Source organism: Protopterus annectens, chromosome 2.part1 (genome assembly GCF_019279795.1).
Source record: "Protopterus annectens isolate FY-2018-M chromosome 2.part1, PAN1.0, whole genome shotgun sequence".
Lineage (NCBI taxonomy): Eukaryota > Metazoa > Chordata > Ceratodontiformes > Protopteridae > Protopterus > Protopterus annectens.
The window spans coordinates 445,164,588-445,190,521 of record NC_056729.1 but is presented as its reverse complement, the minus strand read 5'-3'; the positions used below and the strand labels follow the sequence as shown (position 1 = coordinate 445,190,521).

General features: G+C 42.8%; 1 protein-coding gene across 1 annotated transcript in view; it reads right to left on the bottom strand.

Moving 5' to 3' along the window:
- The window catches only part of ARHGAP10 (Rho GTPase activating protein 10), a 2,173,597-nt gene that overhangs the window by 372,541 nt on the left and 1,775,122 nt on the right, over positions 1-25,934 (bottom strand). Inside the window, exons 16-18 of the mRNA XM_044063456.1 lie at positions 24,901-24,959; positions 23,149-23,254; positions 7,381-7,540 (exon numbers count right to left, since the gene is read on the bottom strand). Of these exons, the coding sequence (XP_043919391.1) occupies positions 7,381-7,540; positions 23,149-23,254; positions 24,901-24,959 (325 nt within the window). The remainder of the gene's footprint in view (positions 1-7,380; positions 7,541-23,148; positions 23,255-24,900; positions 24,960-25,934) is intronic.

Below are 25,934 nucleotides of genomic sequence, written 5' to 3'. Positions count from 1 at the left end.
AGTACTTTTTGAATATTATATACTTATATATTGGTATATAAAAATTTTTAAATATATTTTCGAATAACATGTAAACATAGATCTGATGACAAACTATTTATTATGTTTTATTTATGGTTAGGGAATGTTATTTGTATATTTTTATATATATATTATGTTTTTTTGAAGTTTATATTGATGTTTCTTTAAGAGAATTCATTTATCATAGTAACTGAATGATTGGTTGTGTTATGAATCCAGCAAAGCTGTGTTTTTTTATTGTATCTGATGAAGTCAAAAGTTTGTGTTGACGAAAACGTTATATGGCAGTCTGCTTGCGTTAATAAACTCGTTGGACGACATTTACTGGTGGTTGCGGTCTTTCCCTGATGATATTTTATTTTGTTTTGCTTGCTTTTATATCAGTTGGGTATCCGTTTTGGTTTCTGTTCCCAAGTAGTATGATGATCTGTATGGGCTGATTGTGGAAACTTAAAAAGTGCGATGATTGTCTGGCAGATGCATCACTCTACTGGTATAACAATGTGAAAGACATCGCTGTTAAGACAGGAAGGAAAATCTCACAGGTTGACCCCTCCTGTGTTCTACTAGCTAGAAAGGAACAGTAAAATGACTGGCGTGCTTGCCTGCCACGAGGATGGCTTTGAATGAGGTAGTTCACACAGCTTTGCCTCTTCAATTAATCTCTGTGTGGTAGCTACCCTTTAAGTTGGCCACTAAGAATGGGACAAGATCTGTTATGTTGGGTTGTAGATGTCTACTACCGATGGAATGGTGTTGGTAGACCAGGCAAACTACATGGCACCTTTAAGGGCAATGCAGTGGGATGCCCCTTACCCCACAAGAGATGGACATATTTAGATCAAGAATAGGGTAAATTCTTAAGGATGCTAGGCAAAACATATTGTACTTGGTATTCAATACAAATACGCTACTATACATACTATTTGTGAATCAAATAAGGCTGCTCAAAAAATCCACTGTGCAAAAAGTACCTCTAAAACTGTATCTGTTGTAGAAGGATGAATCCCTGAAACTAGTTATCACCACTGACGTTTCACAGGAAAACCTTACATGGTGATGGCACTTGAGGAGTACAGTTGGTCTGATGGAAGAACAAGGAAAATACTCAGCCTGTTACTGTCCATTAAAATGAATTAGAAGAGTGATATGCAGTATCATCCAAGGAACAATTAGTTCCATATCAGACAGCTGTAGGACTCCATTCCTTCCAAGTACCTCCTATTCTATACTCATAACCTTCAGATAAACCTGTGTCACAGATAACTATTATGTGGTGAAGATGATTAGCTCTGCAAATTATTTTGCAGAAGAAAAAAGTACAGTTGTGTACCTACCATAAATGTAGATGTTCGAGAGTATTCACTGTTACAGTCATTACACTTGGGTTATCCTGCTGGCAGGCAACCCGCAGTTGGCCCGAGTTCCAAAGTCTAGGTCCGGCATCGGTTGCTGTCACTTCTTCCCTGAAGTCAGTGCGCCAGGGGTATAAAAGATGCAACCGATGCCATTTTCTTCAATTTTTCTTACCCCAGATGTCAGGTGCCCCCAAAAAAGGAAAGGCTGGAAAAAATTATGCCAAAAAACATGCATGTACCAAAATAACATTTCCTTCATCTACAAGCAAATACATCACATAGGTTGTAGAGAGTTGAGAAGTACAAAAAAGGGCCCAGCAAAGAGAAAGGGGGATGGTGGGTGGGTAAACCTGGACTGCAACAGTGAATACACTCGAACATCTACATTTATGGTAGGTACACAACTGTACTATGTTCATCGTGTTTCACTGTTGCAGTCATTACACTTGGGTTGAATCCCAAAGCTGAGGTTGGGTGGCTGGGCCTAAATAGGATTAGGAGAGGCTACCAGGCCCTGCAGAACTGCAGTGGCAAAGCCTGCTCTGGATTTAGAGTAGAGTGGTAAGTGGTAGTGCTTAGTGAAAGTGTGCACCGAACTCCAGGTTGCAGCTTCTAAAATGTCTTTGGTTGGTACTCCTCTGAGAAAGGCTGCTGAAATGGCTGCTGCTCTGGTAGCATGTGGCCTTATGGCCTTAGGCACTGATTTGCCATGTTGTGCATAGCAGAAGCGAATACAGTGTCCTATCCATTTTGAAATTGTCTGCTTTGAGATAGGCTTTCCTTGTGGTCCTGCAGCATAAGCTACAAACAGTTGCTCAGTTTTTCTGGAAGCTTTTGTTTTGTCCAAGTAGAATCGTAGCTGTCTGTGTATATCCAAAGTTTGCAGAAGTCTCTCCCCTTTATTCTGGGGATTTGGAAAGAAAGTTGGCAAATTAATGGTTTGGTTAAGAGCCACACTGGAAACCACCTTTGGCATAAATGTTGGGTTCGTCCTTAGAGAGACCCTGTCCTGATGAAAAATGATGAAAGGTTCCACTGCCATTAATGCCTGTAACTCTGAGACTCTTCTTGCTGAAGTTATTGTTAGGAGCAGAGCAGTTTTCCATGATAAGAATTTTATATCAGCTGTGTTGGCTGGCTCAAAAGGGGGCAGTTGTGAGCTTTTCTAATACAAAATTGAGGTCCCAAGTAGGTATTGGTGCTCTCCTTGGGGGTCTTATATTTCTTGCCCCTCTGAGGTACTGCCTTAGCAGTGGATGTGAAAAAATAGGAGGTTCCATATTGTAATGAGCTGAAATGGCAGAGGCATGGATTTTAATAGATGAAAAGGATAGGCCTTTGTCCAGCATCTCAGTTAGGTATTGTAAAATCTGAGGTATATTTGGAACAAGCGGTTCGAGTTCTTGTGTCTGGTTCCAAGCACAGAATCTCTTCCATTTTTCTGCATATGATTTCCTAGTGCTGGGCCTCCTGGCTTCTAAAATGACATCCATAACAGCTTTAGAGAGAGAAGTGGTCTGAGTGGCTAAAATATCTGCCATGCAGCCAGATTTAAGGTTCGTAGTTGACTGTGTAGAATCTGATTGTTTTGTTGAGTCAGAAGATGAGGAATTTGAGGTAAAGGCCAGGCTGGGCCTCGAGACAAGCTCTTTAGGAATGGGTACCAGTGCTGGCGTGGCCAGTCTGGGGCAATCAGGATCATTTTTGTCTTCTCTTGTCTGACTTTTAGGAGTATCTTGGGAAGAAGAGGCAGTGGAGGGAAGGCATAAACTGTCAGGGTTTTCCAGCTGAATGAAAGAGCATCCACTTTCCATGCTTGTGAGTGATAAGTTCTTGTGCAGAATTTCTGTAGTTGGCAGTTGTGAGGGGAGGCAAAAAGATCTATGTCTGGGCGTCCCCATTTCTTTGTTATCATGCTGAAGACCTGTGGATTTAGTTTCCATTCATGCAGATCCATGAGATTTCTGCTTAGTTTGTCTGCCAGTGTATTTTTCTTTCCTGGCAGGAATTGTGCTTGCAGATGTACTTGATAGGTCAGTGCTGTGCTCCACAGATTCATGGCTTGCCTGCAGAGGGGGTAGGAATGTGTGCCCCCTTGCTTGTTTATGTACCACATAACTCAGTTAAAAATCAATGTTGTCCGTCTTTAGTAATAGTTGTCCTGGACGTAGTAGATCCTTGAAGGCTGTCAGGGCATTCTGCACAGCTAGCATCTCTTTTTGATTGATGTGAAGATGCATTTGTTCCTTGAGCCACGTGCCCTGAATACATTTTCCTGCCATATGTGCCCCCCCAGGCATAATCCGATGCATCCATTGTTACTGTCTGCCTGGCAGTGGGTAAGGTGAAGGGCTGTCCCTTGTTGTGGTGACAGGCCATGGACCACCATCGAAACTCCTGTTGTAGACAGGGAATTATAGTCACTATTGTTTTCAGGCTGTGGCAATGCTAAGTCCAAACACTTTTTAGATACCACTGTAGTTTCCTCATATGCAGTCTTGCATATGGAATGAGTAGAATGCAGGAAGCCATGAAGCCCAGAGCCTGCAGAATTTTTCTTGCAGGGAGCTGGGTCTTTGTTGCCATCATTTAAAAGTAATGAGTCAGTTGCCTTTGTTTGTCTGGCGTGAGATAAGCCATCTGGGCAGTTGTATTTAAGCTTGCACCCAGGAATATTTTCTCTTGAGAGGGCACTAGTTTTGATTTATTTTCGTTTACTGTGTACCCTAGGCAAATTAATAATCTTTTTACAAACGCCAGATGCTTTAGTAGAATGTCCTTGCTCTCTGCTTGAATAAGGCAGTCGTCCAAGTAGGGATATATCTGAATTCCTCTTTGTCTGCAAAATGCAATTACTGGTGCCAGGCATTTTGTGAAGACCCTGGGCGCAGTAGATAAGCCAAAGGGCAGTGCAGAGAATTGGTAATGCTTTGAGCCAGCTATGAATCTGAGGTATCTTCTGCAAGAATGTCTGATTGGGACATGCAGTTATGCCTCTTTGAGGTCAAAAGTAACTAGCCAAGCCTTCTTGCCCAGCATGGGTAGAAGTTGCTGTAGTGTTAACATTTTGAATTTTGGAACATCCAGGAAATTATTTAGGATTGACAAGTCCAGTATTGGTCTCCAGGCTTTGTCCTTTCTGGGAACCATGAAGAGTCTTGAGTAAAATCCTTGTCCCTGTTCTTGCTGTATTACTCTTTGAATAGCTCCCATGTCCATGAGAGCAGCAATTTCCTTTTGTGCCTCTGCACAGTGGTTTTGTGGCAGGTCTGGCACGTGCTAGTTTTCCCCCTAGGGGTGCTGCCAAAAGGTAAGTGCATGGTTTGTAGAGGAAAGTCATTGGGACTGTTTCCTATAAGGTTGTGATTTGTCTTCTCCTCCTTTGGGGGCAGAAGCACCCCATTGTTTAGGTCTGTAGGAGCCTTGTGGCTGAGATCTGCCTCTTGGGCGTCTTTATCTGCCTTTTTGTGGCCTGTCTGATACCTGAAAGGACCAATTTTTTGAAGGCCAGTTTCTACTAAACCTGGGTGGTTGAACCTGTAAGAAATCCTTTACTGTCTGCATAGATTTTGCTTTATCCTCCATTTTCTTTAACACTTCTTCTGCCTTAACACCAAACAAAATATCATGCTGTAATAGAGCATCCAATAATTTTACTTTAACATGTTCAGGTAAACTTTGTTCTTTCAACCAAGCATGCCTTCGATTGACAGAGCCTGTAACTGCGGCTCTGCAAGAAGCCTCTAATGAATCAAAACCACATTGCAGAGTATGTTTTCCCACTTGTTCAGCTGCATGCAATAATTCCTGCATTTCCTTATTGTCAGGATTCTCTGAATTTGTAAGCATTTTCTGTTTTAACAAAGACATGAGGTACTGTTGATATTTAAGCATGTGAAACTGGCAGTTTAAAGCCCTTACAGCTAAAGTAGCAGAAGTGTAAACTTTTTTCCCCCATCTGTCCAGAGCTCTAGAATCCCTATCAGAGGGAACAGGGTTTTTTGCAGTGGAAGCCTTAACCCCTTTGGGACCCTGAAAAATTGTTTCAGGGTCAGCAGCAGGGCTTTTATAAAGAAATTTATGAGAGTCAGGGACCCTGTAATACCTGTCTGGCTTGACTGGCACAGGGGGTAAAGAATCAGGAGACAGACTGGATTCAGGGAAAACATAATCAACTATATCAAGCACAGGGGGGATAGCCAGGGGCCTGTGTTGAGGCAGTAACAGAAAATATCTGAGCCTTTTCTTGGATTCTGAACAATCCTGGCTCTCCCAGTGGAAATGTTCCCTCATGGTGTGCAGAGTTTCCCCAAAAGAGTAATCCTCAGGATTAGAGGCTGAAGGTATAGATTCTTCAGCATCAGAGTTCTCATAGGGAGGAATACAATAGCCCTGATCTGAAGATAAATCAGAGGAAATAGAAACCTGGTCAGAGGAATCATAGTCAGTGTCTTGCCTAGGCCTTTTATCAGGAGGGGGATGGGAACCCCTGATCAAAGTAATTAAGTCTTCGGCCATTTTAAGCATCTGTTTCTTTGGCATGGTTGACTGTCCAGGAGAATGCTGTACTTGTTTCTTTGTCTTTAATGGTGTCTTTGACTGTACTTTGGCTGCTGCAGAGGATTTAATAGTAAGCTGTGAAGGTCTGAAAACACCTTCAAAAGCCAATGCCTGCTCAGCGGCTCCGGACCTATCTGAGGGAATATTTTCCATAGGCCCAATACCTTGAGTATCCAGAGGCCTAGTTGTCTCCACGTGGGAGTTGGGTACGGCCTGTGGCTCTGAGGTAGTGGGTGCCAGGGGCTGCGAAAGCGCCTCACTGAGAACCGGCGACTGGCCTAGAAGAGGCTTCGTCATCGGTTGTGGACCTCGGATGCCTGTCTTTTTCCTTGTCTTTGCATTTTTTATGAACTCCGGTCGTCAGTTGTTCCGATGGCATTATATAGTTAAACCTTCGACCAAAGTAATGAAATGCAAAATCAAACCGACGTTTAATAGTGCGTTTGTTGAATCTAGCACAAAACCGACAACTAGTAACGCCGTGGTCAGGGCCTAGGCAAGGAAAACAGTAAGAGTGAAAGTCCTTATGAGGTATTTGATTCCCACAAGAAATACAATTGTTAACTTTTACTGACATCAGTCTGAAGCAAGAAAAAGTTTCCCCAACGGGGTACTTAGCTTTATTGAAGACTTTGGTTCTGAAACTCTATTTAGAAAATCTCAGGAGTCGGCCGACTGGCACTTGCGAACTGCTTCTGCTTCGGGCACCATGCGGCAGAAAGACTGAAGAAAATGGCGTCGGTTGCATCTTTTATACCCCTGGCGCACTGACGTCAGGGAAGAAGCGACAGCAACCGACGCCAAACCTAGACTTTGGAACTCGGGCCGACTGCAGGTCGCCTGCCAGCAGGATAACCCAAGTGTAATGACTGCAACAGTGAAACACGATGAACATCAAGGCTTCATCTGGAAACAAAGTAACAAAATAGCAAATTCAAACACACCAAATTCACAGTATGCTGTAGTCAGAATAAATCATCTGACAACTTCCCACCACTGGGTTTCTAAAGACGTACTGAGAAAGAACATGCCACCTTGACTACTGAATGTCTGTGCAAATATTAACCCTTTTTTGTTTTCCAGAACAAAAAACTCCCTTTCTTTAGGAGTTTTACAGCAAAATCTATTTTACAGGAGATTTTTTACAATAGCATCAATACTACACTTTGTTTTCAGCAGTATTTGTCTCTGTTACAATGACGAGGTTCGTTTTCATCAGTTTAAACTACTTATTATATGCCTGTTATCTTTAAGGTGTGTGGCCTGTATGTTCAAAAGGATAAATTATAGATTAAAAAAATCAGCTAGTCTGTTCAATCATTTCACACAACACCAGAACATCCTCAACAAACTCAATAAATAAAGGTCAAAAAGTATCCAGCATGACTTACAATCTTGACAGCTTACAAAAAGTGCAAGGAGGTTTCTCTCGTTATATTACCTTTTCATAGTTTTCTATTAGGATTTCCACAACAATATTCTGGAACTTGAGATCCATTATAGCAGCAACCGTTTCTTCTTGTGGCCTCATCAGTGTTGGCCCAAACACCACTCCCAAGTTTGCTACTGTCATGAGATTCTTTTTTGCATTATTTGAGACACTAGAGGTGAAAAAAACAAACATTGTTAATATCAAGTTGCTGTTTTAATATGTGCAACAACCTCAGTTAATTTCCATTAAACATACAAACAAAACTACTTATTAAACAGGATACAGTGAAGAGGAATATAGAAAACAGCATGACACGTGGATATGTTGCATTGTCAAGTCCCCCTGAATATCCTGAATACTCTGCCACATTTTCAGATTCAAAATGCTGTAAGTGGTGAATTCATGAGGTGTGGTTCCAGTCATTAGAGATCTAGTCAGAGACCTTCATCTTAAAGACACAGAACCAACCATGTCACATACTATTTAACTGTCAGAAAACATATAGAATAGAGACAGACAGATATACAGACAGACACGCACGCATAACAAAAGTAACAGTATACACTCATAGAATGTACAAGATAGTTCTTCCATGTGGCCATTTATGCCTTGCCAGTTCCCACCATTAGACCTCGCCTTCTTTATCAAGGAGCGATAAGCCAGTCATACCAGGGAGGGGGTTGCTAAATTTATTAATACATTTCTTTCTTAAATGAAGACAGTGTGTCATGTTGCTTGATCTGAGGAGAAAATTTCTTCCAAAGAAAGGGTTACTGTTGCACTACAAATCTGTCTCAACACTATAATTTGTTTATTTGCTGAAAAAGGTTCAGATCTCTGGTTCTAGTGTTTGTTGGACTATGTGATTTCTGAAGAAATAAGAGTCTTGGACTGGGACATCCCTAGTGGCCCAGAAGGCAAGGCAGAGATCACCTCTATGGAGTCTACAGAACACTGAATACAGAGACAAAGCCTCCAGCCTCTCCTGGTAGCTCAGGTTCTTTAGCCTATGACCTTTTTTTTTTGTTAGTAACCTTTGTTTTTCTCTAACTGCTTGATATGTTTAGTAAGATACATTCCAAAGGGGGTATTGTGTTTGATGTCAGACCTAAGCATTGCAGAAAACAGAGGGGTAACAACTTTGTCAGATCTAGAGAAAATTAGAAGTTATGTACTCACCATAACGTTCCATCTGAGTAGGTGTATTCATTTGTCTGCAACCTGTGGGTTATGGATCCGATATCGGATCCGAACCGGCATAGTTTTCCAGCTATGGATCCAAGCTCTCAGCTCCTCCCCTCACCCATAATGCCCTGCTCTACCCTCATGACCTCAGATCGAGTTTGCCAAAGCAACAATACCCTCAAAAGGGTAACACGGAATATGCAGGAAACTGAAAGGCCAGGGGGATAGGAGGGCGGGATGGTTGCAGACAAATGAATACACCTACTCAGATGGAACGTTATGGTGAGTACATAACTTCTAAATCTGAAGTAGGATATTCATTTGTCTGCAACCTGTGGGACACAGTCCCAGCTACCTGAATCTTGGGCGGCCATCATGGAAGGATATTCCGGAGCACCGCGGAGCCAAAGGATGCTCTACCCCTAGATGCAAGATCCAACTTATAGTGAGAAATAAATGTATGAGATGAAGCCCACGTGGCTGCTGCACAAATATCATCTAGAGGAATCCTAGCCTTGAAGGCTGCCGAGGTAGAAACTGACCGGGTTGAATGGGCATGAACACTCCCCGGTGCGGGCCTTCCTGACGCTTGATAAGCCAATAAAATGCACTGTGAAATCCAGCGGGATAGAGAAACTTTAGAAATTGGCTTGCCCAAATTGAATTTTGCAAAGGAAATAAACAGCTGGTCGGATTGCCTATGACCAGCTGTCCTGTTGAGATAAAATCTAAGTTGCCTGTGAACATCTAGTGAGTGTAGCTTATATTCACCTTTGTTTTCATACTTAGGGAAGAAAACAGGGAGGTTAATGGATTGATTGATGTTTGCTTCAGAAGCGATTTTAGGAAGGAAGGACGGGTTGGTCCTGAGGGAGACACGGTCCGGATGAAATACCAAGTAAGGAGGTTTAGCTGATAAAGCTTGAAGTTCAGAAACTCTCTTGGCTGATGTAATGGCTACCAAAAGGCTGTCTTGTAGGACAAGAATTTGAGATCCACCGTGGCAGCGGGCTCGAAAGGGGGAGCGGTCAAGGCCTGTAGGACCAAAGAAAGGTCCCAAGGAGGAACTGCTTGCTTTATAGGGGCCTGAGAAGGAAAGTACCTTTAAGAAATGTTTTGCACAATTTGGCTGACATAAGAGGATTAGACTCATGACCAATGTGATAGTGAGAAATTGCCGCCAGTTGAACTTTGACTGTGGAACTGCTGGCACCATCATTAAAGAGAGGTTAGAAAATCAAGCACTACAGGGAGAGGAACCGTGAAGGGATTTAGGCCTTGCCGCTCCGCCCAAACAGAGAAGCGTTTCCATTTGCTTGATAAACCTTTCTAGTGGATGGTTTATGAGCCGCCACCAAAATAGCCTTTACCGGTGAAGAAATACCGAGTCCTTATCAAGAGTGGAACTGGAGCAGCCAAGCGGTCAGCTTCAGGTTGTCCAGGTTCGGAGGAGGAATGCAGGATGGATGGGATATCAGATCCGGAATGGGATCTAGAATCCAAGGAGGATTCACCGAGTGAGACCTTAGGAAGGGGAACCAGATCTGTCGAGGCCAGAATGGAGCAATGAGAATCATTCTGCAACCCACCCGAGAGGCTTTCTGAAGAACTTGCAGCATCAGAGGCAAGGGTGGATAGGCATACAGAAGACCGGGTGGCCAAGCATGCACCAGAGCGTCTCTTGGGGTACCTCCGGAGGAGGTATTAGAGCGAAAAACTGTCGCACTTGGTGTTTGAGGAGAAGCAAAAGATCGCATGAAGGGTTCCCCACCGTGCGAATATGCGTTCGCTACTTGACAATTGAGAGACCACTCGTAAGGGGTCAGAATGGTGCGACTGAGCTTGTCCGCTAGGATGTTGGACCGACCGAATGTGCGTTGCTATGAAAGCGATTGGTGGAAATTGCCCATTCCCAAACTCTCATGGCCTCGACAAAGAGGGTAAGACCTTGTTCCCCTTGCTTGTTGATGTACCAGACAACAGACATATTGTCCGATTGAATCGCAATTGTTCCCAAGGGAAGAAAGTCCTGAAGTGCTAGCAACGCTAAGAGCACTGCTCTCATCTCTAGAACATTGATATGCAGTAAGGTCTCTGAATCGTTCCACGTGCCTTGGACTGTCCGGCCCATAAAGTGCCCCCACCCGAGGCGGAGGCGTCCGTGGTCACCGTGGCGAGAGGGGAGAAGCACAAAATGGGCGACCCTGTGGAGATCCGGGAGTGGAGCCACCACAAGAGGGACCGCTTGCAAGCCTTGCTGATCGCTATGGGATGATGCATGGGAGAGCAAGGTATGACCACTGTACTAAGAGCGTCCACTGCAGAATGCATATTGAGCCTGGCAAGAGGAAGAAGTGCTATCGGCGAAGCCATGGACCCTAGAGCCCTCAGGACCAACTCCGCTGGAACAGAACATGAATGGAGAATGGCCCGCACCTGGAGCTGCAGATTTAGAACTCTGTCCGCAGTGAGGAAGGCTCGTAAACTCCTTGTGTCTAGTCTGGCCCCTATGAAATCTAAGAGCTGAGTGGCGCCAGGTTGGACTTGTTTGTATTTATTGTGATGCCCAGAAATGGAGCAAGATGGAGAAAGGAGTCTGGCCGAGAGAAGTAGATGCCTTGTTGGGGCGGTAAGGAGCCAGTCGTCCAGGTAGGGAAAGACCTGCACCCCTGAAGCCTCAGGTGGGCCGCTACCACTGCTAGTACTTTGGTAAACACCCTGGGGCTGTGGTGAGACCAAAGGGAAGGACCCGGAACTGGTAGTGACTGGCTCCCAGCCGAGGCGGAGAAACCTCCTGGGCGCCTGTCCATTAGGATGTGGTAGTACGCGTCCTTGAGATCTATCGAGCACATCCAGTGGCCTTCTCCCAGAAGGGGCAGAATAGATTGTAGAGTGACCATTCGGAATTTTTCTTTGGGGACTGCCAGATTCAAGAGAGAGAGGTCTAGGATTGGTCTTAGTTCCCCGTCTTTTTGGCACTAAAAGAATCTGAGTAGAACCCTGATCCGATCTGGTCTGGGGAGCGGGCTGGATGGCTCTTTTCTCTAGCAGATGGCCAATTTCTGCCAAAGCGGCCTCCCTTTGACCGGGTGGTACGTCTGGGAGGGACTTCATCTTTGGAAGGTGAAGGAAAGGAATGCGATATCCCTGGATATGATTTGGAGAACCCAGCGGTCCGATGTTATGGACTCCCATGCGCTAGGTGCCCAACGTCCCCGACTGCCTCCAGAGTAGAGCAGTCGGGCAACCCTCAGGGTTGCTGCGGGCCGTTCAGAGAAAGGTTCCCTGGACCCGAAGTTTCTGGGAGCCCCTCTGCCTCTAGGGCGGCGTCCTCCCTGTCCTCCTCTGCCACGGAAGGACTGGTTGTCCGGAGCAGGCTGGGACTGCTGCGACTTCGGAACCACATCTTCTTCTGACCCTTTTGGTTCCTAGAATAGGGCCTCTGGGGTGCAGAGAAGCGGATTCGACGGCAGACAGCGTCTTCCGTCCTTCTCGCTCTGGGTCAACGTCTCGCGAACGGTCTTGCCAAACAGAGCAGAACCATCAAAGGCGTTCGCAAGCGGCGCCTTGAAGGGCTCAGAAAAATGCAGTGGCGGAGCCAGGCCTGGCGTCTCGTGACCAGTCCTGTCCCGCAGCTCTAGCGGCGCCTCCGTAGCATGGGAGAGTAGCCGCATAGAAGTATTTGTGACTGACCTAAGAGTGGCCATTTTGGTGGAGTGCAGAACTCTGTCCTCCTCCGAAATGGACTCAGGGGATGCAGCGTACTCCTTAATAAGGTCTCGCTGCATCCGAATAACATGTGCCAAATAGTTCAGCGCCCTTACCGAGAAGGTCGAACTGAACATCCGCTTCCCAAGCGGTCCATCATCCGAGACTCCTTGCTCGGTGGGTGGACTGAGGGACTCTCCTGAGCCAGTTCCTCTTTGTGGCGCCGCCATCAACATGGCATCTACAGGAGGCCCCTTACTCCAATGGGTCCTGTCGGAAGGCGGGCTAAGGATTCTATCAGGTCTTTGGGAATTGGCTCCACGGTGTCCGGTTCCTTCCACGCCCTGGTGGTAATAAGGTCCACCAGGGGTCGGCAGGGGGACACCCAAGAGGTAGACGGGCCCGTTTGAATGCCTCCAAGAACACGGACTCGTCCGAGGAAGACTTAGGGGCAGACCACCCCCTAATACGGAGCATTTCCATGATGTCTCCAAGGAGACATCCTCGGGGTGACCGTGGGAGCCTTCCCTTCCTCCAAGTCCGTGTCTTCAGTGAGAGACTCAGAGTCAATGTGCCTCCTTTGCCGCGTATGCGAGGAGCCTCCTCTGGGGGCTGTCAGAGGAGTCCTCATAAGCAGCAATTTGCTCCATGGGAGCAACTTGGGGCACAGAAACGGGCTGTCCCAGGGGCCGGATGGTGGAAGCCTGGCCCAGTGCAGAGGGAGCGGACGGAGCGAAGCAAGTGCCGGGGTCCGGAGACCCTCAACAGAGCCCTCTCCACTACATCAAAAGCCGAAGGAGCCGACCTCGACCAAAGGATCCGACAATCGGCTCCCCTCGGATCCGAAGAGTGGATCGGAGCCGGCGCCAAGCACTCGGATCCGAAGGACAGTGCGCTCCGACACAGACGGCGCCGAAGGAGCACTGATCCCCGGATCCGGCTCGGATCCAGGCTCCGAGAGATCGGGTCCGACGCACTCGAGGGCAGGGTCGGATCCGGTACCAAGTACTATCGGCTCCGACCTCCCCGGCTCGAAGCTGCTCGGCTCCAGTTGCTCCGAACCCCGGTAGCGGGTCGGAGAAGGAGCAATAGGCTTGAAAAAGGGTGTTGAGCTCCCCGGGGAGGCAAAGCACTCCCATCTGCATCTGGGCCTGGATGAACCTTCTCATCATCCGTCCAGATCAGCATCGAGGCTATGGGTAGATCTCGGCGAGGCTACCGAGGTAGGCCTGGAATGCCTCCTCGATAGCCTCGACGGATCGGGTCTCCTCCTCCTCGGGACCCGGTGAGAAGCAAACAGGGGACGGAGCCGAAGGAGGAGACCAACCGAACGGAGCCGGGAGAAGCCGCTTAGCTGGCGGGGCGAAACAGAGGTCTCGGCCCGCTTGTGGTGCTTCTCCCTCCGTCCTTTCTAGATGCATCCCTCTCCTCTCCAGAAGCGGGAGTTTGAGTCCCGGAGCAGGAGGGGTGCCACAGGAACAACTGCAGCCGCAGGAGTCCCGAAGGAGCGGAGGTCGGAGCCGAGTCCGGCGGTAAAGACCCGCCAAGACCAGCTTGGACCTCCGCTCCCTCAGTGCCCTGGGGTTGAACCCTGCACATATGGTACAACCAGATGTGAGGTGTTCAACCCCAAGACACTTAACACCGAGTGTGGCCATCAGCCGGAGAGAGCTTATGGCCACACTCGAGCATTTGGAAAATATAGACTTAGGCTGTTCAGCCATAATCTATAAAAACCCAAAGTTACTGAAAAGTAACTTAAACAATAAAAGAAAGCACACAGGCCTACACACACACTCTACGTACAGCGAGGGGAGGGAATAAAAATTATTACTGTAACTTAAAATACACTTAAAACAGTCTATATAAACGGGAAACCTACTACTTTCACACAAAAATTATTAAAGAAAGAAAAAATTCTCTATTTTTCAACAAGAAAAAGTCTACTTAGCTGAGAGCTATGTATCCACATCTAGTTACCAGCGCGGCAAACAAGATCTGAGGTCATGAGGGTAGAGCAGGGCATTATGGGTGAGGGGAGGAGCTGAGAGCTTGGATCCATAGCTGGAAAACTATGCCGGTTCGGATCCGATATCGGATCCATAACCCACAGGTTGCAGACAAATGAATATCCTACTTCAGATTACCCTTTATGATCAGCTGTGCCAGATGATTTCCTGACCACTGTTGTAACATGATTATGAAAGGACAGGGATTTATCTATCCATGTTCCAATGTCTCTCATCACATCTTCATTTTGGAGTGGGGTATTTTCTCTACTATCAGTGAGCTGAGGGCTTGTTTGGCAAATGTAGCAACATAGCTTTTTTTAGCAATTACTTTTAGCCTGTTTTCAAAGCATCAGCTATTTACAAGTGCAAATTCTGTTTGTAGCTGCTGCATATCAAAAGGGGATTTGAGTACAGCACACAATTTACAATCATCCTGGGGTGGCTCGTGCTGTAGGACTGCAGGACTGCAGCCCTCCCACCTAAAAAACAAATAAAATTTAAACAGAGAAACACAAAAACAAAAACAGTAAATTCCCGAAGTGTGCACATGCGCGCACGCTCTCAGACTGCTTTCTCAGCTGTCTAGATAGGGCGAAGGCATCTCGGCCCCAAGATGCCCAGCAGTCTGTGCGGCGGTGATGTCACAAAATGGAGGCACTCAGGACTGCAGCAGCAGCAGGCTGGACCAATCGCAGATTTGGATTCGGGATGGACCAGTCGTGCAAGGGGCTGTTTGGAAATCTCATTGGCGGCAAGGGATTAGTTATTTGGCTCAGCAGAGTGGAAGCAGTTGCAGGCAAAGGAACTGTTTGGATCGGCGGAGTGGAAGCAATTGCAGGAGGCAAGGGAGCAGTTATTTGGCTCGGTGGTGTGGAAGTAGTTGCAGGCAAAGGAACTGTTTGGATCAGCAGAGTGGAAGTAGTTGCAGGCAAAGGAACTGTTTGGATTGGCGGAGTGGAAGCAGTCATTAAGTTCAGCGGCAAGGTAAGCAGACAAAGGGACACGTGTGTGTGTGTGTGTGTGTGTGTGTGTGTGTGTGTGTAATGCCCCAGTTGCTATATACTGGGGGCTAGAGTAAACTCATGGTGGTGTGGTAGGGAATACCTCAGGCTTGAACCCTGTACCTTGTATGTAGGTGTTAAGGGCCTGAATTCCCTACCCACCACCATTTGTAAAAAATGTGCAGATTTTTGCCTCATATTTGATCTGTTCTGTTCCTCACAATATCTGTGGTTTCTAAATGTTTTAATGCTTGATATTTGATGGTGCATTGTTAGCGCTGTTGCCTCACAGCTGCAGGTTCTCAGGTTTGATTCTTGGCTGGGGTGCCTTCTGTGCGGGGTCTGCATCTTCTCCCTGTGTTTGTATGGGTTTGCTTTTGTGTCCTCCCATGTTACAAAGACATGTCTGCATTATTTCTTCCTGGGCCTCTGCTGAAAATTTTTTTTGTTCCAAGTCAGGCTGTCCTGATTAACAAATGTTAAATAAAATTGACAGGCATTTGAATTTCAGACTTCAGGTTTCTGAATGTTTAATTCCTTACATATTTGATGGTGCAGTGGTAGCATTGTTGCCTCACAGCTGTAGGTTTTCTGGTTTGATTCTTGGCTGGGGTGCCTTCTGTGTGGAGTCTACATCAACTCCCTGTGTTTGTGTGGATTTGCTCTGGTGTCCTGCCATTTTACAAAGACATGTGTCTGCAGTATTTCTCCCTGGGCCTCTGCTGAAAATTGTTTTTGTTCCGTCAGAAGTAAAATTGACAGGCATTTGAATTTCAGACTTCATATTCTTCAGAAAATACATAGTAACACAACCTTTTATTCTAGCAATTTTCTAAGTTTATAAGATGAATATTTGAAATTTGTCCCTATTTTTGGGACTGTATTCCCCCATTATTGGCTTCATCCAGGTTTTTTGTGCTAAGGTTGACAGCTATGGCAAGAACTGAATTCACTGAATATGTTTGAGGGATGTATTCCCTCATTACTGGGTTTGTCCAGGTGTTTTGTGCTAAGAGGTTGACAGCTATGGTGTGAACTGAATTCACTAAATGATAGCCATTTAAGTTTCAGCCTTCCTCTCTTTCACAAAGCAGCTGATTTGGCATAGTGGTATGCTGCTCTGACTGTTTTGCACAAGGACCTTGGCAGTAAAATGTATGGTGGTAACACAGCATTTTTCTTTCACAAAGCAGCTGATTTGGCATAGTGGTATGTTGCTCTGACTGTTTTGCACAGGGATCTTGGCAGTAAAATGTATGGTGGTAACACAGCATTTTATTCTAGCAACTTTCCAAGATTATACAAGCAATGTTTAATGTGCCCATGGTGTTTGGGCTTTTGACCCTCCCCCCCAATAAATGTTGTCTTTTTCCAGATTTCTTGTGCTGCGAAGTTGAGATGCAGTTGAGTATTGAGTAGATTTTACAAGTAGCTGAGAGGTGCAGGGGGAGAGAAGTTTAGTGCTGCTTATGCTAAGTCTGCTTGCACTGTTAATAGCACAACAGGTTGTGTACTTGCTTTTGATGCAGAAGGCTGTAGGTTCTACTCCAAGGGGTGGATGCTGCTGTACTGAGAATGTCCTCCTTGGTGAATATACTAACTATGAGCCTGTTATCGGTTTGCCATCCATTTCCTATTGCAATATTACTAGCTTATCATTTTTTAATGTAATATAGGCAATTTATTCCTCAGGGGCAACATACACTATTTTTCGATGAAACCATGAAATATAAAGGTGTTTGCTAGCAGCAACCTCTTCATTAGTTACAAATGTCTTTAATGTAGAATTATTTAGATGACTTTTACATCTTCAGAGATTGTGTATATTTACTGATAATGGTGGACTGTAGAATTGTGCATATTTACTGATAATGGTGGACTGTAGAATTCTGCATATTTACTTTTTTTCCATAGGGCTCAATTTGGAGTGCATTAGCTTGTTGATAATGTTGGCATGAGATACAGTATTAAATGCCTTCGTGAGGTCTAGGCATGCTGTATGAATGACATGACCACTGTCCAAGGCTTGTGTTGACCTCTCAAAAAAAAAAAAAATCACAAGATCTGGTTGCTCATTTTCATTCTTCAAAAAAAAAAAGAATCACCAGATTCGTTAAACAGGATCTACAGTTAGCAACGTTTAGGGGTTAAATTTTATAAGACTTATTATACCATAGTTTATCAAGTCTATTACAACCTGTTCCATGGCCTTACAAAGGAGGTTCATCTGGCTGAAATGGCTGTAATTCCTAAGGTCCATGGTGGGCCACCCTTGTGGAGTAACATCACTACTACTGTGCTCCAAACCTTGAGGACAAAGTCGGTGGCTATGCTCAGACTGAATATCTGTAAAGGTGGGCCATCAGTGCAGGTTTAGTGCAGTTCAGTAGGCAGCCTGGTGTGTTATCAGGTCCCACAGAGGATGTATTTTTAATTTTGTAGAGGACATTTAACAAATGTTCTTTTGTTTTGATAGGGGGTTTCAAATCCTTTGGTATATGTAAGGTTTATAGAGATGTTTCTGGGGTTAAATATTCACTGAATTTGTTTGGTAATATATTTGTGACAGCCACTGATTCTGAGTAGGTAGCACCACTCTGAATAAGTTCAGAGCAATGTTGGGTGCTATTTTATAACTTCCTAAAATAAGTAAAGAAGGATTTGTAATTTTCCTTAGCTTCCAATGGCAGTCTAAGTTTATGGGAATTCTTTGTTTCCTGATGGTATTTTTCAGTACCCTGGACAACTTTTGATGTTTACCTTGATTTGTGGGTTTTGATATATATTCTAATGAGCTTTTTCCTTTTACTTTAATGTTTATTTATTAATGTGGCCCACCATGCTGGCTTGTTGTTACCCTTCCCATTTAGTTTACTTTTGGTAGTTAATAACAGATTTAAATAGTTTACTAGATGAGCCTAGAATGTATTTGTATAACTACTACTAGCTGTGTCAATATTTGAGGGTTAACAGTTATACCTGAATGTTGAGACTTCACTATAGATTTGGGGGGGGGGGGGTAACAGTTATACCTGAATGTTGACACTTCACTATAGAACAGTATGAAGTTGAAGTCTTTGAATACTGTCATATTTGCATCTGCTGGTTTAAGGATTTTGAAAGAGGTTACTAATTTGTGGTCAGACTTGACTGGGAAAAGGTATACCAGTGGGACAGTGCATATAAATACTATATTTGTAAGGATCAGGTCAAGAACATTTTGCCCTCTAGTGCACTCTTAATTATTTGACATAGGAAAGTCTTATTTGCTTGAACAAGGAATTTTGGCCATAGCCTACATTTCGGGTATATGCCTCCCAGCTTATTGATAGGTAGTTAAAGATCCCAGAATGACAAGAGTTTTTGTGCATCTGAAGTTCATCCTATTGAGTCTAAAGGCAAGGTAGCTGCACAATCCTGGCGTAGAGGGGTGTTTTCTGTACTTTTAAACCATGTTTCAGTATTAATACATACATGGATGTGCTCCAAACGCAGGAGGACTTCACAATCAAGCAGTTTTTTATATGGACTACTAGCTTGGAATACCACCATAGTGATAGTGTCCAGTACTTTATTTATTATATTTTAGGTTGGTAGATCCATTAGCTGGCACTATGGGGGCAGCAAAGGTTTTAGCCAATATGAGGAAGACCTGGAATGAGATGTTCAAGCTATCCTTGACAAAGCAAGTAAGGCTGTGCAGCCGTTTATGCTCTGCTGACACATGCTGGATCTCCCTTGAATGAAAGCAGTTATTCAGACAATTTTTGAATTTAATCATCTTTTCCTTACAACATGACATAATTCATGGTGAAGGTAGGATTCCACTCAGTACACTGCCTGCATTTATGACATGCATGGAGAGTTCTGAAATATCTGTCTGCATATCTGTTAGGGTTCTGTGCGCCAGGTCATTTACACCCACATGGACCACCACCATGTCATAGTTGTACTTGTTTATCTTGAGGACCCTCAAGACATCAGAAATCTTGGCACCTGAAACACAACTCACAGTAACTTTATTTGTTTTTCTCTTAAACCTCATGCAAACTTACATTTAAACAAAAGTAATCAAACTGTATTAAATTAACATTAACAAACATTATACTTCACATATATTGCTATATATATCATATAACCTAAGTAACATTACATAAATTACTCAATTCCTGCCCATTTTTTTCTAAACAAGAAATACCTTTACTAGACCATCACTTACGACATAAGCAATCATACATTTATACAAATGAAAACAAATCAGACCAACACAATCCTAGTAACTCTTTTTGTCCAGCCTTGTGAGGGAAGAGTCTGTGCGTGTCTTACAATGGAATCACCAATCATTAGTATCCTACACTGTTTTGACAAATGTCCAGAATACTTGTTTTGATGACATGTTATTTTACACTTCCATAGACAGAATCGAAGCTGCCACAAATGACAGAGTCCTTTCAGCTACACCAACCTCCTCCTCATCCTCACACACCACCCTCTGCAACAATCTTTGTGGAAACACTGTTGGACAAACACAAATAATGAGCTAATTAGAGGAATGTTTTCCAAATATTTGGATATGCATTTGTTTTCCATTTGTTTTGCATCTTTCCTATTTATTTTAGTTTTCAGCTTCTCTCAGGCATTTCACGCATAATCCTACGTCAGTTTTATTTGACTAAAAGATGATGCAAAACTTGCTTGCTAAATCTTATATTCTACACATTCAAAGAGAACTAACTGATCATATGGTTCAAGTTTCTACTTTCACTGCATTAGAATACATTGCCTTTTTTTATGCAAAGCGACCCTTTGTCATGTCTACAAGATACGTACATAACAAATAAACACATTTTGGATTCTGGATAAATAGATTTTTTTGATCTTCCAGTTCATGTCTAACACTTTTGTTCTGTTACAATGATATTTTTGAATAATGTTTCTATCTTATTATTCATACTAAGCAATTTCATCTTACTGTGACTGCAATGTATGTAGCGGGCTGCAAAAATAATCTCATTCCTTAAACTATCATTTATGACGTAACAGCTCCTATCCAAATTTCATGCCCCTCTACTATTTTATGAATTAGCAGTACTTTGTAAAAATGTTAAACAATCCATCAAGTTTACATTCTGTATACACTGGGCATCTCTAGAGAGCTTTAACTTTGAACATCATCAGGTTATACAGAAGAAAACGCTGGGATCCATGAACAGTATCCACTTTTATTGTCGTGGTGTGCTCCATACTGTTGATGACGTAATGTGAGGATCCTGAGTGAAACGTTCTAGAAAAGAATTGAGATTTGGTCCATGGTCATATTTTGCTGATCAACCAGATAGGCATGAAAAACAGACAATCCATGCAATCCTGCTTAGGTCAGAATGTTACACAGGATCATTAGGTACCTGATTTGCAAAATGGCTACAGTCTGCTGGACATCTGGTAAAGCATACCAAGACTGCAGAGGCATGCATCTTGTGGAGTGGGAGCCTACTGCTAAATCTGTAATTGGAACAGGGTTCTGAGCACTGTTAGCGTGTGTAAGTCACAAAGAGGCTCCATTCTCTGCAAAGTGGGGTGAGCAAGTCAAGACTGGGCTCCAGTCATTGTCAGGTTGGATGTCAGTCAGCCAGACAGTCCATCTGTTGATAGACTGGAGAGGCATGGTGAGAGAATGCAATCTCTGACAAGCTAGGAAGGAGATGCTCAGCAGGCTAATAACTGCACTGCTGCTGCTATGGTGACAAAGATGAGGATGTCTGATTGGGGACAGAGATATATGTTGCATCCCCTTTTTGCATGTTTTCTAAATACTGTGTTTTTTGCTCTTCCTTCCCTCTTTCTGTCGATTATATATTTATGCACACACACACACACACACACACACACACACACACACACACACACACACACACTCTTTCATCCAGTTTTATTTGTTTCATAATAAAACTTGTGGTTCGTGTTGTGATAATTGTTGACTCTTGCCTCCGACCTCGTTTTACAGTTTGTTAGTGATTTTCTAAGTGTACCTTTTTAACAGTAGCCTCCATAACATCCAGTAACCCTCAGATCTCTCTTGGATAATGGTTTGAATGACTTGATTTGGAAACACAAATTAATACTGTCCCACATAGCTCTCTGTAGTCATTTTATCAGGATTAACTCTAAGACTCCAGGGTACAGCACCAAGGATTATGTACTTCTAGATGTGGCTGCAACTGAGATATGATGCATTCATTACATTTAGCACCTTCACTTTCATTCCCAGCCATCCTGAATATGCTTTGCATTGTTCTCTTTCATCACAATCCCATAACCATACATATGTAAGAGGTTTGTTTGCAAATACCAACCCCCCAGTATGCAATGCTGACACAATACTTCTTGCTCAATTAACTCATACTGCCTTCCCATCCATTTTACTAAAATGATTTCCCACTCTTAAACCAAAATATCCTTCTCTCCTTCCACCTCCTTCCATAGATCACCTCTGGTATGCTAACACCCCAAATATAATTTTCTCTGTGTATCATGTTTCTGTGTCTGACACAATGTTGCAGGAGCTTTGTTTTACCAAAGTCAGCAGGTTAAAAAATTGCTAGCTATGCATTGAGTACAACTACTCATCACTTTTTACATTTAATAGTCTTAGCCAGTTGTGCTTCCTGTTGCATTATTTCTTGGCATTTCCATAATTATTCCTTCACTTCTCCATTTGGCTGTTTCTATTACTGTGTCTACTACAGGATACACCTCAAAACAGCAAGAGAGAGAAACACTTACACTGAGAATAATTAAGGCAAATGCCTGGGATGAGAAAATTGTGTTATCATGTCAGCAGCCTTGTTAATTTTTCATGCCGTTTGAAAACATACATGCCAAATACGAGTCAAATGAGATGTAGTGCTATTAGGTCTAGTTACACATGCCCTACCCCTCCCACAACTACCCTTTTTTCTGTGACTGTATTAACACGCTCAACACCTAATATTCTTATATTGTGGTTGTATCAGCATTGCTCACCCACTTGGAGTTTCAAACCCCATGTTATAAGCAGTCCTCCAATTTTTCACCACCTTCTCTGTGCAGTACTACTTCCTATTTTCTCATCTAAAACTCTTTCTCCTACATTCCATCCATGTATTTATATCCCTCTCTCCTTCCTCCTAAGCATGCCCTTTGTATTTCCCACCCTTCAATTTTGCACTTGGAATAAACCATGTATTTCTTTCCTGTTGTCTTCCCCCAAGACAAGCAAGCTTAATACATTCAGACACTCCTCATACTCCCAACTCATGCATCCCCACAAGCTTTCCAAATATACAGAGTGCATGAATGGATGCAGTACTTCAGATGAGCTCCACCACTGGCTAGAAGGAGGTGGAGTATCCCCTCTTTCTGCTTCTCTTTCTATTTCTGTCTCAAGCACACACAGTTTTATCTAGACCCTTGCAGTAAGTTAAGCTTTGATTTTCATACTTTGGAGTATGTGATGATTTTACCAAATTGACTTCTCACTTCTGAAAAAAAAAAAAGTGCTTTGCTGCAGTTCAGTGCTTAATGTTTTTGTTTCTTAGCTCCAGAGTCTCAGGTCCTCAGTTAATTGTCAAAGTGAAGTTTGAATGTTCTTCCTAAAGACATTCTGGATTCCTCTCACCTCCCCAAACCCTTACTTGGCTGTCCTCACACACTGTACTTACTCTTTCCCTTGTCCTTCTTGTTGAGAAAAGCCTACACTTGAGGCGTTTTACTTACCTCACTATGAAATAAACAAAATTTAATGTCCATTATCACTTGTGAGGTAAGACATGAAACCTAGAAAAATAAATTATGTTCTGAGGGAAAAACAAAAGGTAGAAAACTGTGCTTACTTGACTAAATGCTTTATCAGTATGTCCAACATCTCTCTGTTCTTTTCTGGCAGTGTATGAACCAAGAAATGGATATTATTGATTCGTGATTCCGGATCACCACTTTCTGTTATTAAACAAAAAATACATTAGCAATCTATATTGCACACAACATTTAAATAACAGATGCACAATTGCATGCATTTCTAAATGCATCTGCTTGTTCAGTCCTCTATATGGAACAAAAAAATAAATAAATAAAATAAAATCCAAGCTGACAACCTTGATGACAATGACACAAAAACACCTCACCACTTTTAATTTTCAGAAGATCCAATGGCATACTGAATTTGAAGTTGCAATTTATACAACTAATTCAATGCAACCATAATGCCTTCTTCAGCTATAATAGAGAGCTTGGCAGTTATAACAGGAAGCTTAGAAGTCACCTACATTTACTGAAATTACCTCCAACTATATCTCTTTTTTTGACCCCAAGGATACTGCTAATGTTTCTGCAAACAAATTTTCTTCCGCTTTCATTCTACCCAATCTTCCTGTTTCCAAACCCCCCTCTACATACACACACACCTCCTCCTCCTTCTGGGATCAGTTTGGATCAAGTCGTGTTTCCAGGGTTAAAAACTATTCTTGCACAGAGTCCTGATAATATCCCATGGATAAGAGTATACAGTTGTCACTGCTTATATGGACTAAGGCCTTTGACACTATCCTCCATGCAGGAATTATTAGCATATTCTCACAACTCACTGTTCACTCATACATAGCTCTCTGGATCGTTAATTAACTGACCGACAGAAACTAGATCACTAAGGTCAGGAGTATTTGCTCGTGACATAATGTTACCAATCCTGTCCAACAAAGCTCTGTCCTGGGACACCTCCTCTTAGATATATATTTCTGTGACATAAAAGCCAATATCAGGGGACTATGACTAACTGAGTTTGCTAACGATTGCCAACTAGGGATCTATTTTTTTCTTTTCTATTATTGCACTATTATTCTATTTTCTGGCTTGATTAACCCCTACATGTGATTTTTCTAAATCCACCACCCTCTATCACACACACATACACACACACAATTCTGCAGCCATTTAGCAAAAAGGAAAACAAACTACATGCCCAACACATTGGTGGTACCCATAATCTAAAGAACATGGACATAAAGGCTATATCTCCCCTTTTTAGAAGCAAAAATAAATGATTCTGTGGGGTAATTTAAATAAAATTTAGCAAAATCAACAGATCTTACACTGTGTCTTTGATCATATAATTTTGTCACTTATTTTTTCTAAACGTGTGGGAAGAGTTGTGTGCTATTTGATATTCATGTTTTATATTAATTGGGTATCCACATTTTATTTTTTGTTTCCTCAGGATACCCACACTTTTCAAGAGACTTAGTACCTACTTTCAATGCCTGCAAGTTGAAAGGTATGGTTCCACATAATGTTTGAGCTATTCCATCTGAGTATTTTGCTCAATATATTAATTACTGACAACAGAAAAGGAAGACAGAAATCATTATTTCTGATCTGCTGGAGCCCACACTTGTGGTGTAGTTCACATAAAATGCGTTTCCATATGGATAGTAATCATTTCAGGTAATGACCTATTCAAGATGCACAACAAAACTGCTTTAAAACGTCAAGCAGTAACAAAGTAGCCAAAGGTGATTTGTCTAAACGTATTTTCCGGAAATGAAGTAATACGAAATAAACTGGGTAAGGTACAAAATTCAAAAACTTACTGACAGGCATGATGAATTCACGATATAATCTGTGAGTCATCAGGGGTTCAGGAAGGCTTCTGAAAGAATAAAAGAAAAAACAAATCAGGAGTATAGCTTTTTTTCTCCCAGACCTTTATTGAATTATCACTTGTGACAAATGCAAATTTACATTCATAGAAAAGTAATCGCACTATAATTAACATAACATTTTACTTCACATATATTGCTATATATCAAATAACCTAAGCAACATTACATAAATTATTACATTTCTGCTTGACTTTTTAAACAAGAAACATTTTTATTAAACTGTCACTTACTATACAGGCAATCATATATTTATACAAATGAAAACAAACCACACGGCACAATCCTAGTTACAAGCATTATACATCACAAACCATCCTGACATAGTCCCAAGTTGCAAACATTATACATCACTTACAATCTACCCAAGCTTTTTCAGTCAGACATTACATAGCTCATTAAAGTCCTGCCACCTTTTAAACCTCATTCTTACCCTGTATGTACTGTTCCCACAATTCCCATTTTTCCTGTGTAGTTTGCTCCTACCCTTTTCTAAAGATCTCAATTCCAGCTGTTTTATCTCTGTTACTATATTCACTACTTCTCGTATACTTAGTTAAGATTTGGATTTCCATTTTCGAGTAAGTATAGCTTTTAATATAACAATAGTTAACTCTAGAATAAATAACCTTTTAAGATACACAAAATAAAAAAAAAATACTTACCTTACTGAAACTTGTACAATTAAATTATTTACATGATTTTAGGCATGTGTAGCTCTGTATATAACCTCTGGGAACTTTGACTACCGAATAGGGTATTGGGTAGAGTTAGCGCCTTGGAATGCCACAGGCTAAACACAGGAAGTAAAACTACTATCTAATAGTGTCTAGCCTACCACAGACTAAGTTCCCAAACCCTCTTTGGAAGTAAATTACACCCCATGCCTCCCAAAATCTAGGCAAACATTGCAATAATGTAGCCCCTCTTAGCTCTTCAAAATGGTTCTGTAAGATGTGAAAGAG